The sequence below is a fragment of the Callorhinus ursinus genome, unplaced genomic scaffold (genome assembly GCF_003265705.2).
Source record: "Callorhinus ursinus isolate GAN/ISIS: 27379988/994484 unplaced genomic scaffold, GSC_fseal_2.0 scaffold25, whole genome shotgun sequence".
Lineage (NCBI taxonomy): Eukaryota > Metazoa > Chordata > Mammalia > Carnivora > Otariidae > Callorhinus > Callorhinus ursinus.
This window is the reverse complement of record NW_027397087.1, coordinates 1098206-1123459: the sequence shown is the minus strand read 5'-3', so window position 1 is coordinate 1123459 and position 25254 is coordinate 1098206. Positions and strand designations below refer to the sequence as shown.

The window sequence follows — 25254 nt, the reverse complement described above, 5'->3', positions numbered from 1 at the left end:
AGGTGTAATAAGTTGTCTCTCAAGCTGACCTTTATCCCTCCAAAGTCAGGAACGTTTTGCAGCCATTGTTACTTCAGTGCTCCTGGCTCATCAAAGACTGGTGGCCAGAGAGGTCACTGAGCATCACTGTGTCATGCGGGACCACTGTGGACAGGTGGTTAAGACCAGACCCTGGAAGCAAACTGCCTGGGTTTTAAACTGGGTTCAGAACTTACTAGAGGTGGGACTTTGGAACACCTAGCCTTCCTGGGCCTCAGTTTACTCATCCATAAAATGAGGATGATAGTTCCAGTCTCATAGATTAAATGAGATATTACATAGAAAAATGCCTAAAACAGTGCCTTGACCCAGGCACTGAATAAACATCACTCTTATTACCACTACTGAATGTCTATCCTATTGCAAGACCCAGAATAGATGCTATAAACAACATCCAGTGTCTTATTGGGTTGGAAAGGAAGCATGCGAAAGCAGTCAAAAGTCTTTGCTCTTTAGCCAGAAGAACCAAAGGCAGCCGTGTCCATCCCAACTGGGTTTATTGCTCATTATTTGCTGGCTCTGCCACACCAGACAGATTACTTGATTTATCTCAGCCTCAGTGATCACATTTATTTTGAAGACTGACAGTAGAACAAGACCCAGTAGGTAGTAGATACTCAGTAATTCTTAGTTTGTTGTCTCACATTATAAAAAGTAAATATAGGATTGATTTTCAGATGTTTGGAGACATTTCAAATTTGGGTCCTTTAAAATATGACCAAAGTGTGGCATTTCCCATTCCCACAGCTTTGATACATTTGGAATTGAATTCTATAGTAGGCATCAATGGACTTAGTACTCTGATCACGGAAAGGCAGGAATAACGTGGCTACAGTTTAACCTTTATGGAAATCTAGCAATGGCTGTCACTCTTTGAAAGGGACGTTTTCTACCAGCCCTGCCTGAGGGGCATTCACCCTGAGAAGCCAGCCCAACTGGTGCCCCAAAGGAGAGAGGTGAACAGATGCTTACGAAGGTAATTTCCAGTCTCAGGGGGAAATTATGTGCTTCTAGAGCTGGAAAGAACCTTGGAGAATTCTAATCGAAACTTTAACTTTCCAAGATCAAATCCAATTGACCTTAGGATGTTGAAAGGGGTATTAGAGCCTCAGGTATAGAGTCACTCTCTTGTGTAGCCTGAGAAAAAGCACTTTTATGGTACTTGAAACAACTGATTCCTCAAGTGTTGTGCACCAGGACTGGGCTTGGGAGGAGACCAGATTGTCTGTCTCTTGCCCACAGTCATGGTGGCAGGCTCTGAGAATCACCCCTGCCACTGTGCCACTTCTCCAAAGCCCACACAGGATTTTCAGTCTTTCCGTTGAGGAATCAGGCTTTGGAGACTCAGTGGCTTTTTGGCTATTACTCTTGGCTTTTAAGTATAAATGCCTATAATGGAGTTTATACTGTGGTGGGGAGGTAGACAGCCAGCTGAGAAATGCACCCAAGTTGGTAGTTATTGAAGAGTACAGGAAGCAGAACTGGGCAGGGGGCGGGGGGGGAGCGGGGGAGCCAGGTTATATAGGTCAAGGAGGTAGTGGGGCCTTAGAGACCACTTGTGACATACTTTGCAGGTGTTCCCAAGCCTGCCATCCTAAGGATGTGGGCCTGAGTTTTCAAGTATGTTACAGCCTTTTTCCCTGACACTGCGGATTTTTGTTCCTGCTTTTTATACCAGATCCCTGTATAAAACGGCCTGTGGCGGGTGCCTCTCTGTACCTCCATCTCCCGTCTCTGAGGTGGGAGTACTACCATCCCCATGATCTCTTTCAAAGAGGGGAATTGACATTGAGCCAGGAGACAGTTACCTGAACAGTATGTTCTTTGGACCAAAGTATCTTAATAGATTGCCACATCCCTAAATTGAGTGGTCATAACTGAGAAAATTGGGTTGAAGCTGAATGAATGTATTTAAGAAAAAAAGTTACTAGGGGCTGACCGGAAAGCTTCATTGGAAGGTTTCTGGGGCATTTCATTTCTGAGCCTTGGCTGCACACCATCCCAGTCCAGATTCTGTGCTTTTTCCTCTCTTTGACTTCTAGTGTGAAACGCAGTAACTGCTACATGGTGTGGGGTGGGGATATTGTGGCCACTTCCCAAAGATCAAGTCGGAGCAACGTGGACCTGGAGATCGGCTGCCTCGTGGACCTGGCGATGGGCATGTTGTCTTTCTCCGCCAATGGGCGAGAACTCGGCACATGTTACCAGGTAAGGGTGGCTCTGGGTCTGAGCCAGCAGTGTCCCCGGCCTGTGTGTGTATGGCTCTGCTCCTCATTCTTCATATTCAACATCCCCACCGCAGCCTGAGGGGTTGATGAGTCCACAGGGTTCACAAGCCATCTAGGAAAAGAAACCAGAACAAAATGACTTCATTTTTACAGATAGAAAATGGGGGGGAAATGTCATTATTTATTGGTTGACCAGGTATCCTTGGTTGTCTTTCTAGAAGATAAGAAGGCTTTTCTTTGGTGATGGTCTCTGAAAGGTGATTCATTTATTCCATGAACATTTCTTGTGCAGCTTTCATGTTACCTGTACTATATACAAGGTGCAAAGTTGAAAGTGTGAGCAGAGATACTCCTTGCTTTAAGAAACGCCTGTGCTCAAAATATAGGGTCATAAAAAATGACTTATGTGCCAGGGTATATTCCTTTTGCAAAAAGGTGATTCTCATTCCTTATGAATTCCTTACAGGATCCTTTAAAAATGCATTTATATAAATAATGTGTTTCTCTATTTCATTGACTGTGAGCTCTGACAGAACTACTCGGGAACACCATCAATTGCACACATGTCGGTTTACCCATTATTAACCACAAGAAGCTTTACTCTTTGAAGCAGGATTTTTAGCCTTGATATCCAGGTAAACTTGGGAAATGCCACATACTATATCGTCTTTCTGACATTGGCAATGAACGTCAGTGCAAGGCAACTTTAAAAAATACTTTAGAAAGAAACCTGTCTAACCAAGCATTTCTCATAATACTTAACCAAGAAAAGTGTTTTTGGTTTTTTTTTTTTGGTTTTTGTTTTTTACTTTAACAGTAGTAGTTTTCTGTAAGTCTGGAGTTCTACAGAGCATATTCTGGAAAAAGCTAAATTAAGAAATTAAATTTCTATGTTAAACTTTCTTGATACTCCCAAGGTAGAATGGAGATGTATGGAGAGTGTCATCTGAGTTCAGAGAAGGAAGAGCTCACCTCCGTCAAGAGTCAGGGAAATGTTCATTACAGAGAAAGCTTGATGTTGAAGCAAGAAAAGAATTCTTCTCTGAAAGTGAGGGGAAGTATACTAAGGTTGAAAGAATGGCACAGGAGATATCCCCATGGAGATAGGAAAGCATAGGGTAGATTTGAGGAACAATGGCCGGCCTCATAGGGGGCCTCTATGGTTAGTGCTGAGAAATTCATCTGGAAAAGGATAAGGAGGTATTGATGGGAATTGAGGAGCTCTTGAAGGTTTCTGACCAGAACAGCGACATGCAGTGTTTAAGGCAGCTTAGCTAACTACAGCAGAGAAAAAGCATCCCACTACTGTGTAAGTGGATAAAACCCCAGATTCTACAGTCAGCCCCATGGTCCAGCCTCCAGCTGAAAAGCCTCTTGGCAGCCATTTGTCTGGCCTGTGGTTGGAGAGATGGCATCTAGAGGGGGGAGGTGAAGTAGCCGCCCCAAATCTGAATTGTTTGGTGACCAAGAACAGATGGACCAAACCCTTCCTGGGGCCTGGGGATGGTGTGCTGGCATGGGGGCAGCTGCCTCGTCTCCAGCGCCTCCCCATCCTCCCAGGAAAAAGTGGAACCATCCACATCACGCAGCAGTCTGGTCCAGCCCCTGGGGCCCAACCAGCCATGCCCAGCAAGAGGCCTTTGTGAAACAGGCTTCGAGGCTGAAAGTAAAGTATCCGTTTTCTGGTACTTTCTCATGATTTCACCCCCTCACCCCCAAACCCCTGAGAAAATGCTTATATATGTTACTGCTGTCCTTCAGAATCCATTAGCTTCTTCCCATTAACTTTTTGAAATGAGTTGGACTGAACGCTCCTCCCTGAGCTGCAGAGACCTCTAAAACATCTAATAACTCTGAAGGCTAGCCGGGCTTTGGAGGTCCCTAAGTAAATAAAGAAAGAAGCCCGGGCCTTGGCAGCTGCAGAGACTCGCCTGCCTCGGGGGAAGAGCCCGTGCTGTTGAGGAAATGTCACAGCAGAGAGCAGGACACTGTGGCTGTTGATATGTATCCGGCTTTCTCGGTAGTTCCTGGGTAACTCAGGGCTGGCGCATTGTCTTCTCTGAGCTGCGTGCTGGGAACCGACCGGCCTGAGATGCCTTCCTCCCCAGCATGCGTGTAAATCCTGCTCTCTCTGCTCAGTGGCCCCAGTCCTGCAGGCCACCCTGGGGCACCCCTATAGTGAAGGGGAGAGTGCCAGGGCTCAGCACGGGAACCCCTCGGGAGGAGGCTCACACCCGGCAGCCCCCTTGTCATTCCAGGCAAGACGCTGCCATGTCCAGCCACGCATCTGGTCCCCCGGCAGTCGGATGATTGTTATTCTGCAGCTGTGGCCATTTTCATTTTTCAATTATCTCAAGAGGAGCAGGGCAGCAATATTTATATACTGGCTTTCTGTTCAGAAAGGACCAGTAACCAAAATAATGAGAGGAGGATTCTCTCAGACGGCATTTCTAGACCACCCCCCACCCCATTAAATAACTGCTATGCAGTTTGAAAACCTTTTTCTCTTGCACTTAATGTAATCATGGGAGAAATGAGAAATAAAATGTATGTTCAAGAGCTACTCCTCGGTTCTTGCCACCCAGCCACACTGCTCTGAGAACAGAACCAGCTACAAGGCTCAGATTGACGAGACGGGCTAGCTTTCAATTCAGGCCAGTTCCTATGCCCTGACCTTCACACGTGACCAGAAATAAAATGTCTGTTATTGCCAGGACAAAAGAGATCAGCCAGTGAGAAAAAGGTACCTTAAATACAAAAGAAAAATAGCCCATGGCCCTTCCCGGCAGCCTCAGATCTGGGCTCCTGCTCACATGACAATGGAAGCTCCCCATCCAGAGGCCATCCCTCTGGTCTGTCCCCGGTTCCTGCACCTGAAACAGGACCTAGCACCCAGGACGTGCTTGGGAAGTATTTATTGCCAAACTGGCCAACCCGGCTGGGAGGCCACCGTTTCCATTTCTTACTTGCTTCTTAACAAGTTACCACAAAATTAGCATAAAATCAATACATTTACTATGTCACAGTCCTGGAAGTTTGTGTTCTCGGCTCAGGTTCTCACCAGGCCAAAATCAAGGCCACAGAGGGGCCGAGCTGCCTCTCTCTGGAGGCTCCGGGGGGAATGCACTCCAAGCTCGTTCAGATGATTGTCAGGATCCAGTGTGGTTGTAGGCTGTGGTTTGAGGTCCATTTTTCCTTGCTTGCCTTTTTCCTTTCCTTTCCTTACCTTACCTCTCGCTCCCAGAGGTGCCCACATTCCTTCTCAAGTGGCCCCTTCGATCCTCAAAGCTGATGAGAGCCTGTCCTGTTCTCGTGCTTCAGTCAATCTGACTTTGCCTTCTGCCCCCAACAAGAGAAAACACCTGCTTTTTAAAGGTTCATGTGCTTGGATTAGGCTCCCAAGGATAATCTCTCCGTTTTTAAGGTCAACTGGTTAGTAGCCTTACCTCCATCTATAGACTCTCTTTTGCCACGTAACATACGCAATCACAGAAATAACCCCAGGGGTCAAGAAAGCCATATAAGATTCTGCTCTCACTCCCCCAGTTGCCATTTTCATCCTCCTCTACACCCATTGTGAGCCCACACTTGTGTGTTCTTTTTTGAGTGGTTGAAGATAAAGTTCCATTGTTCATCATGGTGGGAGTATACTCTGCATGGTAGAAATAAACCCATCTCTGGGCATCCTAAATGCTTTCAAAGCCCCTCCTCCTTGCAGGGGAGCTTAAAGAAGGCCCTGGCATTTGACTGAGTGGTTTATGAAGTTTGCAGGGACCAGTCCTGAGGGACCTGAAAACATACCACCCTCTTCAGCCTGTAGGTCCCTGTACTAGTGTGACCATTCAGTGTAGAGAACCTTGGGGCTGAATGCATTTGTCTGGCCCCATGAGCTCAGATTCGTGATCTTCTTGCTGGTCCATGTGAAGCGTCCCAGCCATCAGAGCTCTGCTCCTTGAAAGTTACAGTGACTTGAGCATTGCAAGTTGTTCTAGATGTCATGTATCAGATATCTGAGAAATCTGGGGGCCAGCCCAGGGATGTATCAAATCAGAATTTCCTATTAGTGTCTCTCCCTGCTGCAAACTCAGGGCCCGGCACAAAGCAGATAGATAATACGTACTAAATCACTACTCATTAAATGTCCCTTACAAAGTTTACTCCAGATATCACCAGGCAGTTCTAGCAGCTGCATCCCCACATTTTGGTTTTACGGGCATTTATCCCTCCATATGGTCCATGGACACCTGAAGCATTAGGCTTAAACCAAGTGTTTATACTTAGCATGTGAGCCCCTGCAGTGTACTGGGATGGTTCACCGTGTACTGAGCGTAAGTCTGGTTTAACCCATCTGATGACCTCTTTCATCATGAGCAAGTGGTAGCCCTAGACCATGTAGTCTTGTAAGTCACTTCCAGCCATAAAAATGTGTTTTTATAAATCTTATGTCTAAATGCATTGAAGAAATTCACTATGAAAAGGAAGCCTGTAATCAAATACTCTGACCAAAAAGAACCTCTGTATTCATTTTCTATTACTGTATAACGAATGACCACAGACATTGTGACTTACAACAGCATACCTTGATGGTCTCACAGTTTCCGTGGGTCTGCAGTGGGGACACAGCCCAGCTGGGCCCTCCACTCCGTTTCACAAGGCTGCAGTCAAGGTGCCAGCCAGGCTGCATTCTTTTCCAAAGCTCGAGGTCCTTTTCTGAGCTCATGTGGTTGTTGGCAGCAGTCAGTTGCTTACATTTGTAGGTTTGAGGTTCCATTTCTTGTTGACTGCAGCCAGGGGCACTCTCAGTCCCGTGATACCCCCTGAAATTTCCCTCTGGTGGCCTTTCACAGTCTCTGTTAAAACAGGGTAGCTTCCTTCTCCAAAGCCAGGTGGAGAACCTTCTCTCTAGTCTGCTGAGATGCAGTCTTACATAAATAATATAGCCAAACCAAGGGAGTAACAATCTCTATATCTTTGCCATATTCTATTTTCTAGAAACAAGACACAGGTTCTAGGGGAGGGGACTGTACAAGAGAGTGACTCACTGGGGGCCAACTTAGGGTATGTCCATGACATTCACCATCCCCTAACTGCAAGAGAGTTACAAGAATTTCCTAATGTCTGCATTTACTTAAAGACAAAGAACTTTGGTTAGTAGGATTAAAATCCCTTTTCTTCTTCCATGGTCTTCCTAGTCTGATCAAAACCCCTACGTCAAAGTGGGCAAGTGATAAGTGGAGTCCCTGCTGTCATAAATATATCCACACACTTCATCTAAGTAGTGGCTAGAAGACAGTCAGTGAATCCTACACTATTTAATGTAGGAACTAGAACCATCAAGAGTAAGGAGGAAGCGGAGAGAAGTCCAGAGGAACTGAGTAAAACGGAGAGGTTTTAAGAAAAGGAGGTAGGCTATGGAAACAGCCTCTTTCTTATGTTATTCCAAGGAAACACCTGCCTATAAAGCAGCAGTTCTCAACCGGGGGCGTTTTTCCCCTCTACGGGACATTTGGCAATCTTCAGAGACTTTTAGCTGTCTTGACTGTGGTGGGAGTGGAGAGTACTACTGACATCTTCTGGGTAGAGGCCAGGGATGGTGCGAAATATCCTACAACACACAGGACAGCCCCTACAGCAGAGAGTTAAGCAGCCAAAAATGTCAGCAGTGCTGAGGCTGAGAAGCCTGGCCGTAAGACGCCCCTTGGGGTTGCTTGATCAACATCCCTTTGCCCTCAGAAATAACACTAAAGTCCTTGCACCACTCTCCAGGATCACCTTCTATGGGCAGGAGTGATGAATGATGGTGTTCCATGCATGCCAGGTGTCTCCATGTTCTGTGAAGAGCCAGGACATCACATTGTTCCCTGACCAATAGCAGCCATTGCCTTTGGGGGGCAGTTGGTAGCTCCCCACATGTGACCATCCCCCTGAGCACTGGAGAAAGCGGTTGGCTGCTGTTAACAGAGAAAATGAAAGAACGTGAGATGATTCAGCCCCAAGTAGAGACAGTGAGAGAGTGAATAAATTGGGGGCAGTGACAGTCAATACCAATAGGCACCCGTCTCAGAATTTCTGGGCAGTGGAGATTGACCCGCCAGCTAGCTGTCTTCTTTCAGCTAAGGTTAGAATGGGGGTGTTGATTAAAACCCCCCATGACTTAGCCATCTGTGATTTTATAATTCTGAGCAAACTTCTTGATCTGTTTTGTTTTCCAGGTGGAGCCCAATACCAAAGTGTTTCCAGCAGTCTTCCTGCAGCCTACGAGCACGTCCTTGTTTCAGTTTGAACTTGGGAAGCTGAAGGTATTGATCTGCCCTCTTACCCAATGGCTATGATAAAAGAAGGCAGTGTCGACCATTAGGGGAAAAATCCTAGGCCTCCGAAAACAAGGGAATCCCTTCTCATACACCACCTCACCGGTCCCCCCAACCTGGCCCCTATACTTGCCCGTGAAATTCTTATGACAGAAGGTAGGTTCTCATTTTCCTTTCTCCCACTTCTACTGGGTGCTGAAAGAATTAATTAATGCTAATATAACCCATTATGCAAGATCTGAATTAGGCTGGTAAAGCCTTAGAAGTCTCGGGATTCATTTCTCTCTCTGTAGTTTATACTAACCATATTGGTGATCACGGGCCAGGTTGCATTATCCAGCAACTGAGCACCTCTGTAGTGCACACGTTTCCCTCTCAACACCTTTCCACCTTGCCCCAGAACTCAATGCCCCTGTCGGCGGCCATATTTAAGAGTGAAGAGAAGAACCCAGTTCCGCAGTGTCCACCTCGGCTGGATGTGCAGACCATCCAACCCGTGCTCTGGAGCCGCATGCCCAGCAGCTTCCTGAAGGTGGAGACAGAGCGGGTGAGCGAGCGCCATGGCTGGGTGGTGCAGTGCCTGGAGCCCCTGCAGATGATGGCACTCCACATCCCGGAGGAGAACAGGTAGTGGAGGGGCCCCCAGAGGATGGGGCAGGCCTGGCAGGCAGCAAGGAAAGGGAAAGAGCCTCAGTGGCAAGGGCCCTGCTCAGTCCACTGACTTCCCAGAAACTTCAGTTTCTCTCTCCCTTCCTCACTTTCATTCTTCACTTGGAAATATAGCAGGATATTCAGTATGATATGCCTGCCACAAGCCTTCCCCGTAGCTCCAAGTGCCTGCAGTCAGGAACATTTCCAACCATTTAATTGAAAACTCCAATGTGACCCTGAAATAATGACAGGAATGGGGGAAATGAGGCATACCTAGCTTGCTTAGAGAACGAAGAATGGGCTCCTAGGCTCCTTCTGCTAAGAGGTACTCTTGGATTATGGTCTACATTCAATCTCCGCACTCTCACTTTCTGGCCTTGTGGCCTTGGGTAAATTACTTACTTCCATTTCCTCATGATACAGTAAAATAAATGACCACCCAAAGGACTGCTGGGAGAAACAAATGAAATTGTGTAGGTAAAATCTAGTAGAGTTTCTATATGTCATAAGAATTAAATAAATTTTACTGTTAACATATTATGACCCCTTGATCTGTTGGGCAAAAAACAAAGTAATGGGGAGTAGAAGGATTTGACACCTGAACAGCTCCCATTTAAGTATTCGCCTGGGTCATGGAGTCTGAGGCAAGACAGACTAGTGGAGGACAGGAACAGTAAAAGACAGGGGCCCAGCCAAGTAAGTCAATTGCAGAGGATCCTCACATCCATGATGGAAGAGCAAGACAAAACAGAAAAACTGAGCAGGGAGCAGAGACCGTGGACCCCCACAGATGAGGGACCAATGCACTGACTTCCAAATAGGCTTCTAAAGTCAGGAAGGAGAAAGTGAATTGATTATGCCAACTGAACTCAGGTGGGGAAGTGTTTTCTCTTTGGACAAGAGCACAAGTGTGTTTGTTTTCAGGGGAAGGAAAGCCCCGTAGATGGTGGTAGATTGGAGATGATACAGATGGTGTATATGGCAGATGGACAGAGGGCTTCAGCTTCATCTTCTGAGGAGTTCTTATATCAGAAAACAGAAGTCCCCCTTACACCTACAGATAAGAGGACCAAGGCACCTCTTACATTCCTGAATGTTTTCAGTTTTTCAGTTGGGAGGCTTTCCTTAAGAAGGAGGACTTTCATATTTGGGATCGAAACCAAGTCTTTAAGTCTTTCGGACTTTTGAGATTCTTGTAGTTAGAGAAGGAGGATCATCAGGAACTGGGATATGGACCAGAACTGAGAGAGGAATGGTAATCTGCGAGGGAAGGGAGGGTAGATGTTCCTCCATCTTCTATCCCCTTTGCCCTCATTGAGTTGTGCGCAATCCCTGGGGATTCAAAGAGAAGCACTCTGCTGCATTCGGGCGTATTCTTCTCCCCGTGGAGTGGTTGACTGCTTGTCCCCCGCAGGTGTGTGGACGTCCTGGAGCTCTGTGAGCAGGAGGACCTGATGCAGTTCCATTACCACACGCTGCGACTCTACAGCGCCGTGTGTGCCCTGGGAAACAGCCGGGTGGCCTACGCCCTGTGTGGCCATGTCGACCTCTCCCAGCTCTTCTATGCCATCGACAACAAGTACCTCCCTGGCCTCCTTCGCTCTGGTTTCTATGACCTGCTCATCAGCATCCACCTGGCCAGCGCTAAGGAGAGGAAGCTAATGATGAAGAATGAGTACATCATTCCCATCACCAGCACCACCGGGAAAATCCGCCTGTACCCAGACGAGTCCAAGAGGCACGGGCTGCCGGGGGTGGGCCTGAGAACATGTCTCAAGCCAGGGTTCAGGTTCTCCACCCCTTGCTTTGTGGTGACCAGTGAGGAGCACCAGAAGCAGAGCCCTGAGATCCCCTTGGAGATTCTCAAGACGAAGGCACTGAGCATGCTGACGGAGGCAGTGCAGCACAGCGGGGCTCACATCCGGGACCCTGTCGGCGGGTCTGTGGAGTTCCAGTTTGTGCCTGTGCTGAAACTCATCGGGACCCTGCTGGTCATGGGGGTGTTTGATGATGATGATGTCCGGCAGATCCTCCTCCTGATCGATCCCTCTGTGTTTGGGGAGCACAGTGCAGAGACAGAGGACAGAGCAGAGAAGGAGGAAGTGACCCAGGTGGAGGAGAAGGCAGTGGAGGCTGGGGAAAAGGCCGGCAAGGAGGCTCCAGTCAAAGGCTTGTTGCAGACCCGACTGCCAGAGTCAGTCAAGCTGCAGGTAACTCAGGGCAGCCAAGTTCCTGCCCTTGAAAAGAGATGGGGAGGGTGAGAGTGCAGCCTGGAGCTAAGGCTGGGACTCCGGGCACTGGCCTAAACCTGGGGTGTAGCAGAGATGCCGAGAGAGAGCATTTGCTGGTCATGCTTGTTTCTGACACGACGTGAACTCGCTAGGTCAAAAGAAAAATACTAACCCTTACAAATAGGGTTATTTGTTTTTTAAGATTTATTTATTTGAGGGCGCCTGGGTGGCTCAGTTGGTTAAGCGACTGCCTTCGGCTCAGGTCATGATCCTGGAGTCCCGGGATCGAGTCCCACATCAGGCTCCCTGCTCAGCGGGGAGTCTGCTTCTCCCTCTGACCCTCTTCCCTCTCGTGCTATCTCTCTCTCATTCTCTCTCAAATAAATAAATAAAATCTTTAAAAAAAAAAAAGATTTATTTGAGCGAGAGAGTGCAAGTGAGCATAAGGGGGAGGGGCAGAGGAAGAGGGAGAGAGAAACCTAAGCAGACTCCACGCTAAGCGTGGAGCCTGACATGAGGCTCGATCCCAGAACCCTGAGATCACGACTGGAGCCAAAACCAAGATTCAGACACCCAACCAACTGTGCCACCCAGGCATCCCAAGGCCTGTGCTTTAGAATTGTTTTCATGGAACTAGTGATGGATGGGCCCTGATCTTTACCTCTTATTTTTGGGACTAAATGGCTCCTTGGTGAGATCTGTCTGTTTGGCTGTGGAACAGACCAGAGGAACTGGCTCACGGGGTGGCCACACTCACCACCTGCTCTCATTTGTTGCCGTGTTCTGATCACCAAGCCTACGGAGACCTGTTGCACTGGCATTCAAATCAACGGCCCTCTGAGCTAAGAAAAAGAGCCATGCTCACTTAGAGCTGCCCCCTTGTCATCACCCAGGAAACCTCAACATTTCCCAAGCATAGTCTTACCAGATGTAGGCTAGCATCGGTGATGCATTGAGGATGATCACTTTTGTCTTCTGGGCACTGAGAAAAGAAAAAGGAAAGTGAACAGAGCAGAACAGTCTTTCCACAGTCAGCCTGACTCAGGCCACTTACTAGCTCTATACGCTTGCCAAGTCAGTAGCCTACCAAAGCCTTAGCTTTACAATTTGTAAAATATGGATGATAATATAATAAACCATAATATTCAAATTTATCATTATAAAATGCAATATGGAATGTATTTCATCATAAAACATATTAATCTCCAAATGATGCTCTCTTAACCCAATGTGATGGGATTCATAGGTGGTCAGTTAATCAAAACACTGCATATAGAGAAGCATAACAAATTTTACATATATGCCTTCAACAATTTTATTAAAACATATGATGTGCTCTTCTGATGTGGAGCCAAGACCTTTTTTTAAATGTGAATCCCAGACTGGCATGTAGAGTCCTCCCTTTTGCATCAGTGATACCTGTCATGCACAGTTTGATGTGCATGATGGCCAGTTGGGGGATCTTTAAAATAGACTGTGGATTTAGAGGTAATTGGAAAGCAACCTGAGCACAGAATACTTCTAGATTGTAGTTGTCTAACTCACACCCAACTATTAGTATTTTCTAAAAAAGAAAACAACTTGTCTTTGGGCACCTAAATGGTGCAGTCAGTTAAGCATCCATCTCTTGGTTTCAGCTTAGGTCGTGATCTCAGGGTCATGAGATCGAGTCCCACATCAGGCTCCATACTCAGCACAGAGACTGCTTTGAGTTTCTCTCTCTCCCTCTGCCCCTCCCTCCATGCGTGTGCATTCTCTCTCTCAAATAAATAAATAAATCTTAAAGAAAAAAACTTGCCTTTTACAGATGTTCCCTAGTCATTCACCTTGGTTTTCCTACTTCATTGGCACACATTCCTTCTAAATTAAATGTTGTCACTATCATCACAAGTGTGATGGGCATGTGCTCTGGGTGCTAGTTCACCTGGCAGAGGCAGAGCTGGGCAGGTATGCCGGAGACTGTCCTGCTACATAAGAGCACACCACGGTCAGGGGCTTTGCTGTCTGTGCCCAGACCGACTGGAGAGTGTCTGTTAGTCATGTGAAAGGTGAAGTGGAGATGGGTTAATAAATATTTTAGTATTTATTATTTAATAATTAATATTTAATAATTTACTAACTCACTAAGTTATGGCTATTGTTCTTATTAATAAAAGTTCAAATAGTGATAAGATTAGTAACAGTTAACAGTCCAAAAGAACTAATGACAGAAAAACACTGCCAACAAACAGAAAGAAAGAGGGCACCTGGGTGGCTCAGTTGGTTAAGCATCTGCCTTTGGCTCAGGTCATGATCCCAGGGTCCTGGGATCGAGTCCCACAATCGGGCTCCCTGCTCTGTGGGAAGCCTGCTTCTCCCTCTCCCACTCCCCACTGCTTGCGTTCCCTCTCTCACTGTCTTTCTCCCTCTCTCTGTCAAATAAATAAAATCTGAGGAAAGAGGGAAGGAAGGAGAAGGAAGGGAGGGAGGAAGGAAGTAAAGAAGGAAGGAAGAAAGAAAAGAAAAGAAAGATGGAGAGGGGAACAGAAGTCTTTAGTTCCTGTCATCCAGAGCCAGAAGGTGTCAGGAAGGATCCAGAACTCACCTGTGCAGTTCAGTGGTGGTTCCTACCTGGAGGTGAGAGCCATGGAGGAACTCTCTTAGGAATGCTGTTCTCCCTCACCACAGGCAGATTTATTCTGTCTTTGGTGAGCTCATTTTCCTGTCATTCTCCAGGCCTTAGGATAAAGAGCTGGTGTCTGGATTCAGCTGACTTGGATTCCAGGGATGGCTCCATGGTTACTGTGTGAGCCTGGGCAAGTCACTTAGAGCACCTGAGGCTCAGTGTTACCCTCTGTAAAATGGGGATGCCAGCAGCTTAACCAGTGTATGCAAAGTATTGTTAAATTAGCATAAATATTCGCTTGTGTTGCAGATGTGTGAGCTCCTCAGCCATCTCTGTGACTGCGAGCTGCAACATCGAGTGGAGGCCATTGTAGCATTTGGCGACATTTATGTCTCCAAACTCCAGGCAAATCAGAAGTCCCGCTACAATGAGCTCATGCAGGCCTTGAACATGTCCGCAGCCCTGACTGCCCGGAAGACCAGGGAGTTCCGCTCCCCCCCACAGGAGCAGGTAAGAAACTCTTCCTGAGCCTCCCTGCCATTCCTACGGAAGAACTTGAACCTCATGGAACAGGGCACATGAAGCGTTTATATGCCTGGGGTGGCCATGAGAGCTGTGGGTGATTAAATGACCCAGCAGAATGCCAGGGGACAGGCCTGGGGTTAGGCTGATGGCAACGAGGAGCACCTGCCACTTAGATGGGGGGGAAGAAAACCCATCTCAAACTGCACGTGGGCACGGCTTCCTCCCTTCCCTTGCTCCCTCGTCCCCATTACCTATCATTGAGTCCAAGACCGCATCACTTTCATAGCAGCAAGGATCTGCCGTCAGAAGAACGTCTGTCCAGTCCTTACAGAAGTCGCTGCTTTGTGTCAGAGATCAACAGAGCATGGTCAACACTTACCGATTGATGAGAGTAGATACACAGTCTTCCTCGTCCCCTTGCCCCGTGACCAAGACCCTCATAAAGCCTCCCAGCCCGGAAGCTAGGAGAACAGGACTGGGCAAGTGAGGTCCCTTCTGTGAGGTATTGTCTTCATTCTTTGCGGTACCCCTGCCTTGTGGTCAGCCTTGCCCAGACGGGAGGGCTTGAAAGACTGAGGGTCCTCGTGAGCAACTTGCAGAGGAGGGCGGGACAGCTGAGGGAATAGTACTTTGTTTTTGTCCCTCTGCTCAGCTGTTCACGTATATCCCGCAGGCTGCTTGGCCCCAGCTCCCTAAGTGCTCCATGCCAGAAGCTCTTTCAGTGAAGAAATTTGTTTTCAGTCTCTGAAACCAGATCTTTGGATCTTGTCTATATTGAATAAGCAGCCTATCCATAAATTGTTGTCAGTATAATTACCACCACTTGGTATTAATGGTACAACTTGGTCTAATTACTTTCCTAACCTATTTTGTAGAACATAGATATTTATATCAGCTTAAAAATGAACCACATCTCTTGGCTTTTAAAAGATGCCCTTGAACGATACCGGCCTTGAAAAGAGTAGGTGAGGCTTACCATTTCTTTGCTGGAGGCAAAATGAGAAAGCCCTTTCAATTGACTGGAGGAGGTAATTTGCACCATGCTGAGGGAAGTGCAGCGAGCCTGAATTACTCTTGAAGGCTTTACAAATGTTGTCTGGCTGCCTTTAGACTGGCAACAGGTGTGTGTGAACGTTTCTCATTTTGTTGGGCAAACGCTCACTCGTTTTGGGAGTAATGGGATGGAAGCATGATGTGGTGCCTGGCTCCTGTCTTGCCCCCCCCCCGCCCCCGCCCCCGCCCCCGCCCCGTCGCTTGCTGCGTGGTCTTGGGCAATCGCCTTTCTATGTCTCAGCTGCAAAATGAGGATGTCTGTATCTCCCTCCCTCCCTTCTTGTGAGGATCCCATGAGACAATGTGTTTAGTTTACTGAGCGGGATACGTGACATACAGTACACATCCTGTACGTGCCGTCATTAGCTTCCGTGTTGGACTTACTTGTATTTGCCTCATACCATGTTCTCTGACCTTCTGCCAGCGACTCACTTCTGCCAGTGAGTAGAGTTTATGTCTGTGTTCTGAGGCATCTGCTCAACCCAGCTAGGTTGCGTTGTCCATCTAACACTGTCCTAACGGACCCACCCTATGATCCTGGCTCCTGGAAGGGCCACGCTGGCTCCCACTTCTCCTTTACCCCTGCTGTGATTCTTGAGCAGACCTCAGAATCACCAGAAAGGCCTAATAAAACAGATTGCTGACCCCCCCCCCCCGGGGCTCCTAATTCAGTAGCTCTAGCGTGAGGCCCAGGAATTTATACTTTGAGCAAGTTTCCAGGTGATACTGATGCTGCTGGTCTAGGAATGAAATGAAAGAAGGAACACTAATTGCTATCAAATTCAGCTGTCCCACCTACCACCCCTCTCAGTATTCATTTCTAGAAAGAACCTACCAACAGATCTCTCTAAATAATTCAGAATTGAATATCAACAAAGGAGAATTTAGATCAGTTTCCAGGGGATAGCACTGCAAAATCTCTTGGAAGATTGGATGAATAAGAATTAGAATTTTAAAACAGTGATATGATTCTCTGATCTTTCTGTAACCTTTGAGGAGAAAAATAAAGCTTTTCAGTCTTATATCTATGTAGTATAGAGAGATGAAAAAAACATATACTTGGGGGATGTTACCAAGTACAAAAGAAGGCAAAACTAAGATCAGTCCAACGGTTGTTGGCAAATTAGCCAGGCATAGTCAGTAAGCCTTTGACTTTAAAAAGGGCATCATTGAAGGGTATGCCCTATGGAGGGGAAAATTCAGCTCACTCCCCATTTGATTTTCTGCCCTGCAGGCTGGTGGGCCCCTGCTTCCCAAGTGTTCTACCTAAGGAATGATCTTTCCGTAAAGAAATTATTTTTGACTCCCAAGCTAGATCTTCAAATCTTCTTTTTATTTAATAAACAACTTATCAATATATGTTGGTACAATTACCATGTTTTAACATTGTAGAACAACCACAAAAATTACTTTTCTAACCTGTTTTATGTATTATTTTATTACAAACAGTACTTCTACCTACTTCCAAAAAATTGTTTATAGTAGTAGCTTTAAATAAAGAATAAGGATCTTCCTAACAACATTAAATATGGTTTTTCATGGTTTAATAAGAGATTATAAAGTTTTTTAACCTAAAAATCCTAAACAGAAGGAGAAAATACCTTTGCCTGGTGTGTGGGTTACCCTGGGGTCATGGGTCTTTGGAAAGAATTGAGACATTCTCGAATCTGAGCAGGAAATGAATGACCTCATTTTCACCAACTTGTCATTAATCTCTGATAGCATTTCTTTAATTACTGATGTAGGCAGCAAAGCAAATACGTGACTTTTCCAGCAACAGAAATTGCCTGGTTTTTTTTTCCATGTTGTATTACAGTGGTTGTCATACCTTGAAATATCATTTACATTCATCACTACTTCAAGATCACTGTGAATATGAGACCTGCCACCAGATCTTTTTGTTTAATGAGTTAATAAACAAGTACATATGTTCCTATATCACAGATTTCTTTTTTATGGTCTTGATAACTAGATTTCAGTATAATTGTTTCTCTATGTAATTTTCTATATTTTATGGTATGTATTCAAAATATTAATCTGAGAAGTAAACAGGGGGTTTCAACAGACTGTCAGAATCGTCCATGACATAAAAACAGTTAAGAATCCCTGAGACAAAACTATAAAGGAAAAGATGATAGTTTAACTACATGTTAAAACCTACATGTCAATAAAAAAAGGCCTGTAAAGTTAAAAGCTCACTAAAATCCAGGAAATATATTTGGAGTATATGTTACAAAGATTTAATAACTAGGGATGTGCAAAATACAGATTAATTTTTAAAAAAATTTCTCAACAGAAAAATGGAGGAAGAACATAAACAGGAAATTTATAAAATATGAAATAGGGGCACCTGGGTGGCTCGGTTGGTTAGGCGTCCAACTCTTGATCTCAGCCCAGGTCATGATCTCAGGGTCATGAGTTCAAGCCCTTTGTTGGGCTCCACACAGGGCGTGGAGCCTACTTTAAAAAAAAGAAAGAAAAATGGTCCTTAAGTATAGAAAAACAAAATTCAACCTCACCAATTAAATGCAAATTAAAGCAACAGGGATATGATATTTTTCACCCATTAAATTGGAAAATATTTGAAAATGTGTTAATTCTCATTACCGTAATGAAGATGGCAAAGTAATACACACTCTTGTATAAAGTTGGTGATAATGCAAATTGTTGTGAGCTTTCTGAAGGGTGATTTGGCAGTTCATATCAAAAGCCATTAAAATACACAAATCTTTTGATCCAGTCATTTCACTTCTAGGAGTTTATCCTAAGAAAAATGATCAGAAATGTGAACAAAAATTATGTAAAAGGAAATGCAAACTTTATAAGGACAAAGAAATGGAAACAATTTAAATATGTCTTAACAAATCATAATTTTATGTACATTTTACATTAGTTGCTTATGCATATGATGAAATACAGTGTACCTATTAAAAATCAGTAAGGGGCACCTGGGTGGCTCAGTCATTAAGCATCTGCCTTCGGCTCGGGTCCTGATCCCAGAGTCCTGGGATCAAGCCCCGCATCAGGCTCCCAGCTCGGCCAAGGCCTGCTTCTCCCTCTGCCACTCCCCCTGCTTGTGTTCCCTCTCTCGCTGTGTCTCTCTCTGTCAAATAAATAAATAAAATCTTTAAAAAAAAAAAGGTAAAATAAGAAAGGCTCAAGATACGTTGTTAAGTGGAAAATCAGACTTCAAAAATGTTTAAAGTGTGATCTCAATCTGCACACATGAAGACTGGGAGCTACTAGCTAAATATGTTTTTCTTTGGGCAGTGGGATCGCAGTAAATTTTCATTAGGTGTTTCCAAATTTTGTTCAATGAATAAATTACCATTATAATAAGAAAAAAAATTAAAGTTGACCATCTTTTTTTTTTTTAAGATTTTATTTATTTGAGAGAGGGAGAGAGCTCACATACACACAAGTAGGAAGAGAGGCAGAGGGACAAGCAGACTCCCTGCGGAGCAGGGAGCCTGACTTGAGGCTTGATCCCAGGACCCTGAGATCATGACCTGAGCCGAAGGCAGAGAAGGCAGATGCTTAACTGAGCCACCCAGGTACACCCGTTGGCCATCTTTATAAATGAGTTTGAGTTGGACAAAATTGGCAAAGAACGTTAGGTATTTAAGGCAGGATCTGAGCTCTTTTGACCAACACTGAGAACCAACCACCTATTCTTCTTTGTCCCTCAAAGATCAACATGCTTCTTAACTTTCAACTGGGAGAGAATTGCCCCTGTCCAGAGGAGATACGGGAGGAGCTCTATGACTTCCATGAGGACCTTCTCATTCACTGTGGTGAGCTTCTGAGGCAAAAGCTGTATCAAAGACAAGTCTGTTCCTGATTCATCCATTAGAAGCTAGTGGGGTTGGGAAGAAAGTTTTCTATTTAAAGGTGCAGTTAACCCTTGAACAACATGGGTTGGAGCTACACGGGTCTGCGTATGATGCGGAATTTTGTCTCCATAAACAGAGGACAGTACTGTATGTGTATTTTCCCTTCCTTATGATTTCCTTAATAACATTTTCTTTTCTCTAGCTCACTTTATTATAAGAATACAGTACATAATGCATATAACATTTAAAAATATATATTAGTTGACTGTTTATTATTGTCAGGAAGGCTTTCCATCAAGAGTATGCTATTTATAGTTAGATTTTGGAGGGTCGGAGTTATATGTGGATTTTCCACAGTGCAGATGAGTGGCACCACTAACCGCTGCGTTGTTCAAAGGTTAACGGTACAATAGTAATCGCTCAAGAAATGATTCTGCCCAAACTACTTGGGTCAGAGAAGCTATAGGAAATAAATCTGGCATAACAGATGACGGAAACTACCAAGAAGAAATTTTGTGAGATAGAAGAGAGTGAACAGGGTTTCTGAAGAAGGAAAAAAACCAATACTTAATATCAACCTCCCCCACTTTACTTAGTTGGACTCTGCTCCCAGCTAAACCAAGATTCCAATCCCCTTTCCTTCTTAGCTTTTGCAGTGATATAAGAATGATAACTTCTGCAGTGATATAAGAATGATAACTTCTGCCCTGAAGAATTCTAAGCCAGCAGTGTCCACTTTGATACATAACTGCTGATTTTAAATGGTTCTCAGCATCTGTGCTGCTTCTGCATGGGTGGATTGACTAATATATAAATAATAGATGGTCTTTTCATTTGAACTGACTCAATGTTAACTTTTTCTTTCTAGATACTCTAGAGCCCTTTTGGAGTTTAGGTTAGAAAAAGTTAAGTGTGGGGTTTGAAATTACTTGATGTTCTTGTACACAAGAAATCATCCTTTTAAAACTTGTCAAAAGACATCATAGAGGGGTGCCTGGGTGACTCAGTCATTAAGTGTCTGCCTTCGGCTCAGGTCATGATCCCAGGGTCCTGGGATCGAGCCCTGCGTCGGGCTCCCTGCTCTGCAGGAAGCCTGCTTCTCCCTCTCCCACTCCCCGTGCTTGTGTTCCCTCTCTTGCTGTGTCTTTCTCTGTCAAATAAATAAATCTTTAAAAAAAAAAAAGACATCATAGAGGTAAATATGCGGAGCTGCCTATGGTATCTTCAGAAGGTTCCAGAAGGGTGGGAAGCAGACACTTTATGTTCTTTCAATCATATGGTGGTTTCATGTACTGTTTGAGGTTTTCACTCTGTTCTGTGCCTTGCTAGGGGTCCCCCTGGAGGAGGAGGAAGAGGTGGAGGAGGACACCTCCTGGACTGGGAAGCTCCGTGCCTTGGTGTATAAAATCAAAGGCCCTCCCAAGCCTGAGAAGGAACAGCCAACAGAAGAGGAAGAGAGATCGCCTAGTAAGTGACCATGCCTTTCAATCACAGTGCTCCTGACACGGTGCTCTTCTATGACATAATGAAGGCACCTGGCTTTCTGACAGATACTGTGAGATGGACTGCCTAGACTTCAAAGGATGCATCTGGGCATTCTTTTATAATTGGTGGTGGCTATTGTGTATTTGGGGCTATGCTGCTCTTCCAGTTTAAGGAACTTACTTTCAGAGTCTTCTGAAACCTGAGGGATCTATTATTTTGGGTTTGCTCTTGCTGTCTAGTTAAAAACACCTATAAACAGGTTCCGGTTCTTCTTTGAGGTTTCGGTTGTCTTCCTCCTTTAGTCATTGTTGTTTCTGTCACCTCTGCTTCTGGTTCCTTGGCATTGCAAACTGCCTCCATAAGAAAATAATGATACAAAGGGAGTAAAAAAAAAATAGGATGTGGGCTTTAATGGGGGTCATTTGGGAGTTTTGGCTATGATTTTCATAATGTAGCATCCTAGAGGAGTTTGACCTTCAATTTTTCAACAACAAACCTTGTCCACGTTCCTTTCTCTAAGCCTTATGGTAGACATGACTCCTACCGTTGTGACTCATGTTGAAAGAAGATCATAATTTGTTCTATTATGGCAGTTTACTGTCTATAAACCATTAACATTTCAAGAAGAAAATTGTGTATTATATGTAATTAGGATGCTTTTTAGTACCAAATTCTGCAAATATTTCATTTGTCTAAGGAAGGAACTTCTGAGGTTTGGCATAGTTGCCTTTTATCTTGTTCCTATTCCTGTCCATTTTGGAACATGCTTTCAAATCATAGACTAGAGCAAGAGTCTGCCAAGCTATGATTGGTTTGTCTGAAAACACTACTTCGGGGTCCGTATATCTTAGTGCCCTTTATATTGACCTCCCATCTTTGCCACAACATCTCTGAAGGAAAGGAAGCCTCACCATTTTTCAGCACAAGTGTTGAAGCCTCTGGAAAAGTGAGTGGGGTACATGCACTGGCAAACCTTGATCAGTGCTATCCGTCACCATGGAAAGGGTAGGTCTTTGATGAGGACGTACCAGCAGGATCCTAAGGGCACAAAAGTGAGTTTAGATCCCCTTTGTGGTTCCTGCCAAAGCAGAACTAAAAATAGATGGAGCTGACCCATATTACCTGCTGAGAGTCTATTTTGAAAGTGGATGCTTCTTTCTAACATATAATGTGTCACAACTGGGGGTCCCACAAGGTGGGACTTTCATGGTAGGTAAATGGAGTCAGATGAAATCACCTGGCTGTGTGAAGTCCCCCTAACTCTAAGAATGGTGTTCCAGAGATTGCAGTCTTCAGCACTGCTACCTTGGGCCTCAGGCAGAAAGACCATGTTCTGTCTGTTCTGGTGGAACATGCAAATGAGGCCACTCCAGTGTGAGACTCCATGTCTTCACCTCATGCTGCTTCCCTTCCAGAAGGAGAATTGTGAGAGGTTCAAGCTTTGTGTTGTAAGTCTCCTATCCTGGATTTCCAGAGGTGGTCAAGCATGTCTGGTTGTCAGTAGACGGGTTCCCTGGTCAAATGTTCCAGAGACAGAAAGTCCCTCGTTCAGGGCTGACATATGAAGAGAAAATCCTGAGAATAGTTTAACTGCCACACCCCCAAAATTGTTTTTAACGAATAGATGGAGACAATGTTTCTGAATACATAGCCAGTTGTGATAAAAGGGTCAAAATACTTTAGAATATTAATGAGTTTGTCCACATTATTACTTACCTGATTTTTCTTCCCTTACGTTTGATAAACTATTAAAAATGCAGGTAATGACATGGGATAGTGAACTGACAATTCACCAAATACTTAACACGTATCAGTTTACTACTGGTGGGTTTTTTCACTCCTCTCTTGTATGGTTGATGAAAATAGTAGTCTGAAGAATTAGGGGATACTTGTTCATTTATTCTGTTCACCACTGCCTAGTTCCAGAAGGAGCTAGAAACAATTTCCAGGTGACTGAATGTCACCAGCCCAAGGTAACCAAGATGAGTAAAGCTGTGACTTGCTTCACATTTTCTGACTCTGGTTCCATGCTCTTTCCATTGTCCCGTAAAACCCCCAAATATAGCTGTTACATACAGAATGGCTTTTTATTTTTTTATTATGTTATGTTAATCACCATACATTACATCATTAGTTTTTGTTGTAGTGTTCCATGATTCATTGTTTGCGTATAACACCCAGTGCTCCATTGAGTACCTGCCCTCTTTAATACCCATCACCAGGCCAACCCATCCCCCCCTCCCCTGTAGAACCCTCAGTTTGTTTCTCAGAGTCCATAGTCTCTCATGGTTCGTCTCCCCCTCTGAAGTCCCCCCCTTCATTTTTCCCTTCCTACTAGCTTCTTTTTTTAGAACACATAATGTATTATTTGTTTCCGAGGTACAGGGCTGTTTTAAAACCATTGTCTTTTTATCTGGCTTACTACACCTGCGAGGTGACTCACAACTATGACTCACTGCTACATGTAGGAAATCTAAACCTAACAGAAGTCAAAATTCTAACATGCCAAAGTTGACCAAGCCAAAGATCTGCACTCGGTGGGGTTTTCAGGGAAGGCGGTGCAGTCTCTCCTCTCTGAGCAGTGAGTGTTGCCCAGATGACCTGCCAGAAAACTTCAGCTTTTCTAGCCAAGAGGAATCAACAGTGTCCTGAACCTCATGAGAATCCTGCTAGCTGGCTCAGAGTTACAGCGATCTGCCTAAACTAACTCTAAGCCATATTGTCGATGAAAGCTGTTACAGTCTTATCAAAACATCATATGATAATGAAGAGGTAAAAAAGATCCAACAATAGTAGCCCGCCATACTAAGTCACATTTCTTTGCATATCCCAATCCAGCAAATTCCCGAGAAAATCTTTTGCCTGTTAGTTCTAAGCCAGGGCTTCTCACACGCTGCAGTTGAGGCAGGGTTTCCTTGAATATAAATCTGTTGCCACTGAGTTACACCTCCAGAAGAGACCAACCAGCTATTTCCACTAAATTCTGAAATTAACCAGATGAAGACCCCCTGTCACTTTACGGCTCAAAGTTGGTGCATTCCTGATCTCTGTCATTCCCTGAATGCTCTCCCCATGGAGGTTTTTCCTGCCACTTGTGTCTGCTCTTACCCCATCACTGAGTGGCCTGAGATCCCTAACCGAAATTCTCTCCTGCCTAAATGTTGCAGCCTGTTGAGTGCTGAGGAGGAGAAAAATCTACTGTTGGCTCCGAAAATAAGTCTGGAGCCCAGCACAAATACTTACATAATGAGACAATTCGGTGGTAGGTCCATCTATGGCACTCAGGCAGTATTTGTAAGCCTGGTCCCAGTCTCCCCAAACAGCTTCTCCCTTTGATGCACATGCACAGACACCTCCTCCATGAAGTCTTTCTTTCAGCCTCATCCTCCGTCCTTCTGCCCCCACCATTTCATGGCATTTCTAAAAGGGCATGTATGACCTTCCACCTTCCGTGGAGTATCTGTGTCCCCGTCTGTTTTCTTTACTGGGTCTTTGTCCTCAGACCGTATCTTCCCTGTTTCTGCATTTAACTCATTGCCACAAATCTGTCCGACCTCCAGTGTAGGTTAGTCATGGGGGGGCTCATGAAGATGAAGAAAATGAGGACCTTATAAAGAACAGAGGAAAGACTGTGGACAGGAAACTCAATATAATCATGACTTTGGATATGCTATAATAAAAGTGTAGGTAAAATACAGCAGGTGGCCAGAGAGGAGGAGTTGGGCAGATTCCATAAAGAACATAGGTAAGTAAAGTAAGAAGGGAAAGACAGGGACGCCTGGGTGGCTCAGTTGGTTAAGCATCTGCTTTTGGCTCAGGGCATGATCCCAGGGTCTTGGGCTCGAGTCCTGCATCGGGCTCTCTGCTCAGCAGGGAGCCTGCTTCTCCCTCTGCTTGTCACTCCCCCTCCTTGTGCTTTCTCTCTCTCTCTCGCTCTCTGACAAATAAATAAATTCTTTTAAATAAAGCGGGGGGAGATATTTTTGATGAGAAGAGCTGCTTTGACAAAGCCCCGGAGCAGAAGAGTTCATGTCGTACGCCAGGAGTGGCAACAAAGTGAGACTGGTTGAATTCTAAGAGGAATGGGATGGGGTAGAGGGGAGAGGTAGGGTGGTGTTAGGACAGAGTGGCTTGGAAATCCAATTGTTAAACTACATTCAGCCTTAGAGTGTGACATATTAGTCATTGCCATGTATTTTCTACTACCTGGCCTTGCGTTGCAGGGAGGGGGTGCTTAACATTTACGTGGTAACCGCTGAGTCCTGAGCACTGTGTTAAGCACTTCTGTATTAC

At 45.0% G+C, this 25254-nt stretch overlaps 1 protein-coding gene across 1 annotated transcript in view; it reads left to right on the top strand.

Moving 5' to 3' along the window:
- Positions 1 to 25254, top strand: part of RYR3 (ryanodine receptor 3) — a 518087-nt gene that overhangs the window by 333993 nt on the left and 158840 nt on the right. The window contains exons 32-38 of the mRNA XM_073877464.1: positions 2082 to 2247; positions 8480 to 8566; positions 8979 to 9205; positions 10644 to 11439; positions 14375 to 14575; positions 19335 to 19437; positions 20806 to 20943. Coding sequence (XP_073733565.1) covers positions 2082 to 2247; positions 8480 to 8566; positions 8979 to 9205; positions 10644 to 11439; positions 14375 to 14575; positions 19335 to 19437; positions 20806 to 20943 — 1718 coding nt within the window. The remainder of the gene's footprint in view (positions 1 to 2081; positions 2248 to 8479; positions 8567 to 8978; positions 9206 to 10643; positions 11440 to 14374; positions 14576 to 19334; positions 19438 to 20805; positions 20944 to 25254) is intronic.